This window comes from Triturus cristatus, chromosome 12, assembly GCF_964204655.1.
Source record: "Triturus cristatus chromosome 12, aTriCri1.1, whole genome shotgun sequence".
NCBI classification, from domain to species: domain Eukaryota; kingdom Metazoa; phylum Chordata; class Amphibia; order Caudata; family Salamandridae; genus Triturus; species Triturus cristatus.
Window position 1 is genome coordinate 117,947,303 of NC_140595.1, and position 12,661 is coordinate 117,959,963.

The following is a 12,661-nucleotide window of genomic DNA, read 5'->3' on the forward strand; positions in this document are numbered from 1 at the left end:
AAAATTATTGGATAGAGCAGAGGGTTTCATATAAAAAGTGCATAGTGCCAAATTCATATTACTATATACAAGAAGCAAGTTAAAAATTCTTAACTGGGGCAGCTCATAACGTATAAAATATTGAATACTAACTGGTGGAGTACAAAATACTGCCTTCACATTATCATAAACAATTGGACAAATATTAATATTTAAGAAGTTAATTTTCGTACTCACAGAGTGGTAGACACTACAATTTAAAATTACTAAATAGAACAGGGGGTATCCAATGACGTGCAAAATGCTGTAATATAAAGTGCAACGTGCTAAATTTACAATTTAAATAACAGTAAACATTCAAGTAATCATGATTACATAAACAAAAAAGATGATATGATAGTAATTGTTAAAATGACAACTTTTTTCTACATCTAATGGCTCCTGATAAAAAACTTGGTGGTATAGCAAAGTGGGCCTAACTTGAAAAAAATGGCAATCTTTAAGAAGGGGAAGTATAAATCTTTTACCCAACTGAGCATAAAAATCACAGAAAAAGATCAAATGTAAGGTATCTTGTTCTGAAAAATCGTCACAAGGACAAGGTTTACGAGTAACTTGTTTCGGAAAACCTTGTGGGACAGCTAAAAACCAAGGGATCAAGTGTAATCGAAATCTTGATAACAGAGAACGATGAAAAACATTATTTCCAATCAGTAAATATGGTTAAACTTGATTATGCAAAGGTAATGTGATATATCTTCTAACCGTTGGTTTTATTAGCTCCTTTTCCTCCCTAAGGCCCTGTTGCTTCTCCAAGAACTGTGATTTAATGGCTCTAATTTTAGATTTGCTCATCGGTTTCGGCTTGTTATATAAATATGGGCAACATAGCCATTTAGTCAGGTCCATTATATACTTCAACCATGGAATATCCAAGGCTCTATCCAAGGCTATACAGTCCATGATTACCAATTGGTTTAGTTTTGTGCTGGGGCTAGCCCAAACTCTGAGCCAACGTGGCAAAGGGGCTATCGCTATCTCATCCTTAATATACCCCACCCCAGCCTCTTCATGTAAAATAAACGCCGGGGTGGTGGAAGGAACCGCCAAAAGTTTACGTAAAAACTTATCTTCGGCTCTTTGAATCTCTTTACCTTCCTCATAGCCCCAAATATCACAACCATAGGACGCCATGGGGATACACTTTTCTTTATAAATTTTCATCAGGGCGGGTAAAGGTTTGGTTCCTAGCTTCTTTGCAAAATTTAGAGTAGCCCCCGTTGCTCTGGTCAGGGTATTCTTTTTTTGTATAATTTGTGCTCCCCACGACCCACGGTCATCAAAGAGTACCCCCAAAAATGGAAATGTTGGGACTTTTGTTAGTTCGACCCCCTTGCAATGAAATTTAAACTTCGGGGGTTTTCGGGAGCCAATAGACATTATATGCGACTTCGTAACATTTATTGATAGGTCTAAAGAGTCCATAAAAACTATAAAACCATCTAGTAATCTTTGGAGCCCCACAGCTGTTCTTGCAAGTAAAACCGTATCATCTGCATATAACAATGCAGGTGTTTTCTTGTCACCAACCCTAGGGATATCTGTACAGCTAGTTGTTAAGAAATCCCCCAGCTTATTTATATACAGAGTAAAAAGGAGGGGGGCCAGTATATATCCCTGGCGTACCCCCCTCTTTACATCCCAAGGGCTTGTCAAGTCACCATTTTTATTATATCTAACTGCGGTCGTGTTTTTTTCATGAATCTTGAGTAAAATAGCCACTAACTGGGGTTCAAGGCCCATATCCCTTAAAATTAGCCATAGTTTGGACCTATTTACGCAATCAAACGCTTGTGTCAGATCCATAAAAGCCAAATGTAGTACTCCCTTTTTGGCAATCGTATACTTTCCTATGACTAAATGTAAGTTAAGACATTGATCCAGAGTCCCTTTACCTGCCCTAAAACCATATTGTAAATCGGAAATAACGTTTAAAGGGTCTAGCCAAGTCGTCAGGCGCTCTAGAATGACTTGCCCATAATTTTAACAGCAGAGTCTAAAAGAGAGATCGGCCTATAACTTATAGGGTCGTCTCGTGCACCTTTTTTAAAAATAGGGACAATGGCTGCCTTTACCCAGGATGACGGGAGGCTTTGTGAACACGCCGCGTTAAAAACATGTGCTAAAATTCTCAACCAACACTAGCATCAGCCTTAAACAGGTCTGCTGGGACCCCATCGGGGCCCGGAACCTTTTTCCCCGCTGTGGATAAAATTGCGTTATAAACTTCCTCTACGCTAAAAATAACCTCTGCACTAATATGCTCAACCTCTACGGGCTCTGTAATCTCCTCTATACTGGCATTATTAAAAATACGGCTAAAGTGCGAAACCCATTGGTCAGCTGGAATTAAATTTTTGGAGTCAGAGAGGAAAGGGCTATTGACTACTGACCGGAAATTTGCGCTATCTTTCACTACGCGTGCTTCGCTCAGGGCTTCCCACGCCTGCTCTTTTAACTGGTTTTTTCTATTTTGAATAGCCAATTTATAGGCCGTCCTTTTAGCTCTAATTTCTATTGTATCTCTGGGGATACGTTTGATGGCCTGTAAAAGTTCCCTATGAGTTTTAGAACAAGAGCTATCAAACCATCTTTCGGCCTTCGAACAGCTGACCTTGCTCACAACAGTAAGGTCTGCAGAGATTTGTTTTGTTAATGTTTCGAAGGCCTCTAAAATGGTATAGTCATCCGTGGATGAATCTAGGCAGAGTTGGATTTCAGAAGCACAAGAGGTGTACAGGTTTTCAAGGAAGCTATCTGGGATAATCCTTTCCCATTTTAACCTGCGATTTTGATCTTTAGTTGTGATATCTTTATTTATAATATGGGTAGTTATCCCCTCGAGTTCAATCGCAGAGAGTGAGATTGTAAGTATAAGGGGATTATGGTCACTGTAACATGACCAAGAAACTGTAAAGTCTACAATATTTTAGGCTAGTGATGCAGTCAGAAAGATATAGTCAATGGTACTGGACCTTCCATTCCCTGTATAAGTTGGTACTGACTCCAAGCTGTTTTTTTGCCAAGGACATAGTAAATTATGAGTTGAAAGGGTGTTTTCCAACAAAGTGCCAGCTGGTGTATGTTCAAAATGATTTAGCGTAAGGGGAAACTCCCCTTGGTCCAGTTCAATAATACAGTTTAGGGTACACGAATGAGTATTAAAATCCCCTAAGATTATTAAATCATAATGTGAAGATTTACCCTCCTCATAATTTTCCAGAAACTCCTCTAGGATTAGCAAATGTTCTAGCTCATAATCTCTGGAGAAGGAATTATAAAAATGTACTACTAGCAAAGTGGCACGATTTATAAATGAAAGTTCTACCGCTAGCAAGTGGTGCGATTTACATTCAACCATTCTGAATTTACAGGAGAGTTTTAATAAAAACATTAAAAGTAAACCCCCTCGTGCTCTACCCATATTGGATGGAATAGCATTTTTACAAAAAGATTTAAAACCATCTAAATAAAAACAGTCATTTACCTCCCACGTTTCCTGAAAGGCAATAATATGATGATCTGCTAGAAAAATTTCCCAGTTTAAAAGGCCTCTTTTTGACCTTAGGCCCGCTATATTCCACGACAAAATGTTCTCATGGACTTTCAAAGATGAGGGTGTTACAATGTGGTGATCCACAGGCTCAGTAAGAGATAATATAAAGGTAGGCAAATTTGAGGAACAGTGATTGAGCACAATGTTATCTAATAATGCCGGTGAAACCAGTCAATCTTGTTGGTCCAGGTCCGATAAGGGAGAAAACCTATTATGTGTTTTAGTAATGAATGGGGCTATAATGTTATGCTCAATGGAGGGCTTATTAAAATAACCTAGGTGCAACGGCCAGATCTTAGTTGTTCTGGCCATGTGTGATCCATGGGATGACAACAGAGACCTCACCATATTTGGGTGACGAAAATTAATAACAATGCAGTCACCCTGAATATCCTTAATGTGAGTCCCAACCCACCCACCCACCTGCGGGCCATAATGATTTCTCCAATATGTAACTCCCGGAGGCCCCAATGTTTTATGAGCCAGTCTGCACATTTATTTCGGAGTTGGTCCCAAGATTCTCCCTGATTCCTTCTAAGAGGGGGTACTCCTGCTAAAACTAGCACATATGGGCAAGCAGCGGGAGGTAAGTTTAATAACTCATTGCAGGGTATTGAATCATCTAAGGCTTCGGAGGATGATGTACCCTCTTTCTGTGGTTCCAAAATCAAATTAGTTGGGCCCCGATTAGTCTGCGACACTACGTTAGGGTTGGAAAGTGAGGGGGCATTTATAGGTGGTAAAGGTGCTATACTTCCAGCATCACTGGGAGAGTCTCTTCTAGGCTGTGTTTCTACTGGTGATGGTACCACTCCTAATGTAAAACATCTCTTAATTTTGGTACAGGTAACACATGAATCCTAAGAGATGGAGGAGGACAAAGATGGCTGTGAATTTGGGTTTGAAATAGTAGCAGATTCACAAATAGTTTCATTGATGCTTCCCCCCACAGTTGTTACCTGCTTAATGGATTTTATTTGAGAGCTTATATTATTAGACAGGGTGTCTAATCGATCTAAGCGCTTCCATAGGGTAGTGAAATGTTTATCAATCAGGCCTTTAATACTAGTTGAAATAGTGTTCACAATATTATCTATAACATTTTTGTCCAAAGAACCACCCAAAGGGCAAGAAGGATAACAGTCTGAGTAGCGGTCGACCTGCTTGCAGTAGTGACAGAAACGTCTGTCACAGGATTAGCAATAGAGGTAGAGGTGTAGACGAAAGGAGGGCACTTAAGCCATGAACTCATTGAGGTATCAGAAGAGATATTACGTGGCGGTTGTTTCCTTTTAGTGCACACAGGTTTGGCCAACTTCCTTTTCCTTTTAGCACCCAGAGTAGGGGAAATAGTCGTGAAATCCAAACTGCCCGGTAAATTAACCATGTGATCCTCATTGCCTAAAACACAAGGCAAGTCATTATTAACAGCGTTGGTAATGTCGCCTACATGGCTCAGAGAAGTAATTAGACCTTGCGGGGGGCTGATTATGTTCAGTTGTGGAGAACAAGTAGAAATAGATGGACTGAGCATAGGATCCAATACAACCACCTCCAGCAAAGGCCCAACCTGACCAGGCGCGATCCCCATACATAGGCGCCTCTTCACATGTTCAATTTCATTGTCGACAATGCTTACAGCACGATCTAACATACTGTTTATACACTGTGGTGGGACGAGTACAGGAGGTCCCGCTCTTCTTCCCCATTATTACTGCAGTGTTGATCTTTAATTGTGTAGAACTGACACGATAAAAAAAACACGCTCACCTGCCAATGAGAATCCAGAGGTCCGCCGTAGTCAGAAAGTGGGCAGAACAAAGCAGACAGCTATCATGCAGCTATCATACAGGACAACACTGATCCCTCTGTAGGTCGCCAATGGCTTCTGTCTGTGGCCCAATCTCTGATGGTTGGGATATGGGGCAACAGACACGTGGTTTTCCCCTGGCTTGCGTGAGGGAGGGTGGGGAGTTTCAGAAACAAGATAAGGAGCACTGCACACTGGGGGGCCACAGCTGCACCCAACCTAGTTGGGCCGCTTCCACGGCGCACCCAGGCACAACACTCTACGACCTCTGATGGCAGAGTCCGTGCTCCAGGCTTGCTCTCTCCCCCACCCAACTCGAACGCGACCTGCTCTCTCTTTCCTGCAAGCTGCCCAGCTCACCTTCACCTTCAACTTCTCCAATGCCTCTGAAGTCCTGGGGCACGATTGTGGTTCAGATAAATGCTCAGAGCGCTCAGTGCTCTCAGAACTCACAGGGCCCAGTGCAGCATGCACTCCGTGCTCCAAACCGGACACGTCCCTCCACTGCCTTCAACCTCTGTGCCTCTGAAGACCTGGTTCGATTTAGCGCTTCATTCAGTGCTCAAAATCAGTGGCTTGTGCTCCTTAGACCTTACTCTGCCCCCAGGCGCGTTCCTCCACTGCCGCTATGGGGCCACAGGGAACATCCCCCAGAAGCGGGATTAGCGGGAAGGCTCCGCAGGCTCGGCGGTTCTGCAGCTCTGCGTCTCTGCACGCCGTCCGGAAAACCGAAGGGCCGGGGCGAAAGTAGTGGAAACAAATGGGGAGCAGCTAGCAGCGAGGTGCAGCAGCGTCTTCCACCCTCGCGCCTGCTCTCTCCATCAGTGGCTCAAGGCGCAACAGCCTTTAAAGACAAGATGTCATTGTGCTGGACAGAGCTCAGTCAGCCTGCTTTTGTAAAGTATTCTTTCTACCTACCTCCACTTCTCACGCCCAAATCCGCATGGAATTTAACCTGACATCTCAAAAATGGACACTAAAAGCCAGGTTTATAGCATACTGCCTAAAAGCCAAACAAGCACGGAACAATTCGCTAAAGAAGCTTATCTGGCAAATGATAAATGACCCTGGGTCAACCTGGCACAACTTTTTAACACATTCTCTTGAAACACTGGCAGCCAGATAAATATGGTCTGCTCCCATACCCATATTGGCGGCAGTAAAACTTTTAACTAAACAAGCGAAAATAATGTCGGCGGACTGCGTTGCAACAACTCCGAAAAAACGAAAGCACGGAGGCTGGGCATCAGATCTAAACAGCAGTGGAGGCCTGCCATATTACGGGTCTTCTCCCTTAAAGCCAGTAACAAAGCGTCAATTAATGAGGCTACGATTCAGCTTGATCCCACTAATGGTATATAAGTACAGCCAAGGGTAGAAAGAAATGGCAAGCAGACAAGTGTCGAGCATGTGGGGGAGAAGAGGAAACACAAATCCACATATTATGTATTTGTGAAAAACTACGCCCCCTGGGAATCTATTGGCTCCGCCCCATTTGTCGTATTTTAAACGTACGGACACGTCAGGCAGCCCTGGTAGAGTGCAAGAGAGGCAACTTAGCACATCTGGCGGCACGTTTTATGAAATTCCTGACAGTCGTAAAAGCTATGCTGGTCCACGACAACCCTACAGAACTACCACCAAACGCCGTGCAAATCATTTTAACTTCCATGCCTCTACAGCTGACAACGTGATGTTTAAATATTTTACCTAGATTAATAGTATGTCACCTCATATGTTTTTTTAACCTTTGGAAATTATGCACTTTATACTGGTTTTTTGAAGTTGGATTGCAAAAAATTTAATTAAATGTGCAATAAATTATCTATCTATCTGGTGTAACGTGTGTGAAACCGGTGCTGTGGTAGCAATAACTGGCATGAGGTATGAGTAGTATATAGCATGAGTACCGGGATATACAATCGCAAAAGCTGCCTGATGAGGAGAGAATCTGAGTGATTTAGAGCAATATCAGCCATACAGAGTTTTTCATTTTATTGGATCTGCATCAGTTCACCAGCTGGTTAGATATTCTTGCAGCTGAGAGCTCTCTCATTCTTCCTCTGACCCTTGACATCGTCTGACTGTATACATCATGATTTCCTAACTGGAAGAGTGCATTCTATTATTATATTCTTTGGTTTAACCCATTGTAGCGGGGTAAGTGAATGCACGAGGCAGATGTTTTTCATGCAGGGGAATTTATTCTCAACAGTGTCCCGAATTATGCACAACAATGTCCAAATCACCACAGTTTTACGGTTTCTTCACTGGGGAATTGGCTCCTCACTTCTCTGGGGTCGCGTTGTTCCTCACGGACTCTCCCAAGCAGCGGTATGTAAAAAAGAAAAGGAAAACACAGCCTTACTATCAGGCGGTTTTGATTTCAATAAGGGAAAGGATAGTGAGGGAGCACCAGTATGCCGGGGACGTGAGGGGAGAACCAACACCAAGACACAGGGATGCCCCGATACACAGGGTTACGGATCCCGCCCACATTAACTGCCACCCGGGAATGAGGTAACCGCCTGTCTCCCAAAGCCCCCGGAGTTGATCACGCACCTGTTGGAGCCACGAACATCCAGGTCCGTGGCTGGGCGCTTGGCGGGAAATGCCTCCTTGCTGTCCTGTCCGGCGTCGGAAATCCGTTACGCAGCAGTCGTTCTCCTTCCTCTGAGTTCCGCTCCTCCCGGACTCTCCCGAACGTCTTTTTCACTGCCTTTCTCCCCCACTTCCTGGTCGGAGGTCCAGCCTCTTAAATGGAGCGAATCCTTTCCGGCGTTGTCTTCAGGGGCGGGGCCTTGCCTCAGATCGGCTCCGGAGTTAAAGGGCCAACAGCCTGGGATGTCCGGAGTCCCAGGGTCGCCAATGGCAACCTCAGCGCCTGGAAGCTGTAAACAAGAAGAGGAGTGTGTGAAAGGTGAGTCCCTGGATTGTTCCATGGGGGCGGGAAGGGACGAATCCCGACACCCATCCTGTACCAATTTCCTATAATACATTTGTTCCCTTTTCGACCAGTTACCATCCATTCATTCCTTGAGATTGAAACATTGAACAAAGATCAATGAAGATTGCACAACTTGACTGAACTGATCACTTTACCACCCCTATCGCTCTGCTTGCCATACCAGGAACACACCACAGTCAATACAAAAGAGAAAAGCAAACCATCGGATCCTTCAAAGACTTCTCCATAGACATGCTAATGCTTGAAGTCCTCTCTCACCGTATCATCTCCGCATCTGATGCCAAAACAATTCTAAAAAAATGCAATCATCTTTCAAAAAACGATGTGAACATCCATGTCCCAATTACAACACGCACATGAAAGTCAATGCAGTCACAATCTTAGAATTTTAAAGACCTTGCTGGCGATAAAGTATCCATCCGTCTACAGGAAAGCAAATGGAAGAAAAACAGAACTCCAGAGGACCACCTGCTACTGAATTCCCTCTGTGCAGCACACAGACAGCTTATCATATCAGCCAAAACAAATTATTATACTAACACCATCTTTGAAGCAACTAACAGAAGCAGAACACTGTTTAAGACAATCAAGCACTGATTCAGACCTTTGCCAGACCCACAGATTCTCACTGCACCGAAAAGCGTAATGACATCAACCTCCTTGTCACTGAAATGCAGAAAATCCGTCAGCAGATTGATGAAACTGATTCGGCTTCATCTCTTACACTCACCCCTTTCTGTACAATCCTGCAACGATCAGCCTTTAAAACCTTATCTCTCCCAGATCTCACTTACATACTCAACTCCATCAACGCCACTTCTTAGGAGGATGATGTTTTACCATTGTGCTTCTTCAAAGGGATGCTCTCCTATCCCTACGTACCATTGTCAATGCCTCCCTGACTTCTGGCATCTTCCCAGAAGCGCTCAAGGCAGACCATACCCCTCTGCTCCTACAGAAACCTACACTAGACTCTGATGACCCTGCTAGCTACAGGTGATTCACTCACTTACCGTTCATAGCTACAGGTGATTCACTCACTTACCGTTCATCAGCAAGATCATTGAAAAAGCAGTCAGTGTTCAACTTCAAGATCACATCAGTGCTAATCATCTCCTGTATGAATACCAGTCACAGTGCATCATGGAGACCCCTACCGTACACATAGAAAACAATGCGCTCTTCATCATAGATGAAGATGACCCCCTGTCCCCTGATGTTGCTGGACCTCACTGCTGCTTTAAGACACAAGCTGACAATCCGCACCCTCGTACCCACCCTTGAGTCCTGAAAAGTATTCACTGGCAGTGTCCTACTTTGGTCTTCCTCCTAGCTTTCCTAGCACCACCAATTTGCTCACTTGCGGACCTCTAGATCCCTATCACCTGTGGATTCCACCAGGGTTCTATACTGCCTACTGTCATCTTCAACATTTACTTAGAGCCTCTTGGTGCAATACAGCATCACGATTCTCCAATATGTGAATGATGCACAACAGTACTTGAAAATATCCTCTGCTTCAGAGATCCAACTCCTCAAACACTGCTTGCACATCATCCAAACCTAAATGCTCAATATCTACCTGGAGCTCAACCAAACCATGACAGAATTTCCGTTATTTGCCGAGAACAACAAAGAAGATCGAATACAAACCTGGCTCAATGACCTGAACCTTGACAACATCAAACTGCAACTTTCACCAAATGCCAAGTCACTTGGATTCATCCTGGGCACCAAACTCATCCTCGTGGAACACATTGCCAAAAAAACAAAGGCAGCAGAGTACCAGCTCTCGCTTCTAAAGTCAAACCATTTCTTCCAGAACGTGATTTTATAACTCTGTTAACCCTCCTATTCTTTAATCTGGATGGTAGTAATGCCCTACACCAAGGCATCTCAGGCTCCTCACTTAGGTCATCCTACACACAGCAGCAGCTGCATAATTTACAAAGTTAAAATGTCAAGCATCCCAGCTTACCTAGCAGAGTATCTCACCATCTCTGGTGGTCCAAGGCACACCTGCAGCAGACACCATCAGACTGCAGACTAAGAAGTGTAAAAATGAAAAAAAAACAAGGCAGCAGGCCTTTTCCATCTGTGCAGGCTGGATATGCAACAACATCCCCATATTTATCATGACCGTCCCAACGCAGCTCCAATTTAGGAAAGAGTTGAAGACTCTCCTCTTTATAGAATACTACATCACAGTGCATTACCCGTCCACATCCTAGTTTCCTCTCCTATTACTCATTGCTTTTATACTTGTCACTGACCACGTAAAGCATCCCACAGCCTGTTGGCTTGGTTTGCACTATAGAAATAACATATACATGCATATATACTTTACTGAATCCTGGTATGCTAACATTGGACTCTAAGCGAATGGAGCACAGTTCCTCATCTCAGCAAACAAAGTACGTTTTTAGCAGTGCATAGGGGTATTTCCTCTCCTACAATGAAATCAGTAGAATTGAGCCTCTCTGGAATCAAGTAAGTTTTGTCAGGAAATAAATACTTCATCATAACATTCTACCTTGGGGGCTTTGCTGAAGACCGAAAATGGATTTCCCTGAGGTTTTGGGATATTGTTTCAACGAATGGGCTACAATGCCCTGAGCTGCATGCTGATCCAGTGCCTACAATGAATAATTTGTAAACCGTGTTAGTGACCCTAAGAGTTTTCTGAGTGCATGTGGATGTGCCTAAAATTTCACACATGACAACAAATGTTAGATCGCTGATTTTCGTTTTGGACCATCTCTCCTGACTGCATACTTATATGGTTTTGTTTTTTAGCCTAGGGGTGCTGTACAGTCATGGCGTCAAACGACATTAAACCAGAGGTCTGCATCAGTGTCCTGGTGAAGGCTTTCTACCAGTATGCCGGGAAGAAGGCCTTCTTCCAGTTTGCCGGGAAGAGGAGGATGAATAGGAAGGAGTTCCAGAAGATGCTGAGCATGGAGCTTAACCATCTCCTTACAGTGAGTGAAAGCCGCCCAAGCATGGTATATATGGATTAGTGCTTTACGTTGGATGAGAACGTTGGGGAATCTCAACAGGGGCTGTGGTCCAAGAAGCACTACCAAGGAACATTTATAACAGACATGGCCAGTGTAACTAAGTGTGTTGCCATATACATGTATACTGTGTTTGATAAACGTCTAAATTAAACCTTCAGTTGTCTTCAGAGTAAACAATAGAGAAATTTTTTTTTTACAGCCAACATAATTTCTATTCAACATTTTACATATTATATATCAACAACTAACACCGAAAATAAGAGTATTTTGGAAGACCAATGAGGCCATTTTTAGTCTTCCACTAAGTGTATTTATTTAAAGACGCTCGTGGTAGGGTATTTGGGTTGCTGGTAGAAATGAGCAAAAAGAGTGAAATTACTAGTTTCGCACTCAAATGAGTGAACTGAACAATTGCTGTTAAAGTGGTGTAGATTGGAGCTATTTCCTTTGCAACTCTCATTCCCCTCAGTGTCAACAAGATTATCTTATCTGATGGACATTAGCTTCAGGAGATTACTTTGGAATCTCCCCCAAAGCCCCTACCCAAATTGGAACTATTAAGAGTTACAGGCACCAGGTAGGGCCACCTGGCTTCAGATGGGCATCTCACAACTCCTCTGCATGTGACAGAGCAGCCCTAGATATTGCACCATACAATCTATTGATATCCAGTCCTTTTTCCCGGACACCTGGAGATGGAGCCGCAGATAGATTTTTCTTGGTCATTCTCCTTTAAAGTCTTTCGGTTCAAAGCTATGTTTATCATGTTGCAGATCATGTTTGCTATTGACCCTCATACTGACTGACTGACTGAAATAAGAACATGCAGGCAAGCAGTAACCCGTTGGTTGGGTGGCTCCTCTATACCGCTTATATGCAATGGAGTAAAATTTGTAAAAATAAACATGAAAATATTAGAGCAATCAATTTAGGGCATCAGCACCTTGCCAAAAAACGATAACTGGGAAGTATACTGTATCTGCACTTTAACAAAGGTTTATGTAACGTACAAGGAAAGAACAGTAACTTCGTTGAGCTGAAGAACTGAAGGTCAAATCTACAGAAATTTGAGTTAAAAGAGCGATTAAAACAATGCACTTTAAAACCCGGGACAACGAGAAAGAAGATACTCGAATTAAAATGCACCTCTGCATAATAACACTTTAAACACTATCTTATGCATATTGAATAATGGGATCGCATAAAGCCATGAGAAAAATTGACATGTACTGAGTAGCGAGTTTTTAAAATTGAAGCCATACAAGAAC

General features: G+C 43.1%; 1 protein-coding gene across 1 annotated transcript in view; it reads left to right on the forward strand.

The window, feature by feature from the left end:
• Window positions 1-11,189: 11,189 nt before the first annotated feature.
• Window positions 11,190-12,661, forward strand: part of LOC146772811 (protein S100-A16-like) — a 28,207-nt gene continuing 26,735 nt past the window's right edge. The window contains exon 1 of the mRNA XM_085638370.1: window positions 11,190-11,354. Within this exon, the coding sequence (XP_085494496.1) occupies window positions 11,190-11,354 (165 nt within the window). The remainder of the gene's footprint in view (window positions 11,355-12,661) is intronic.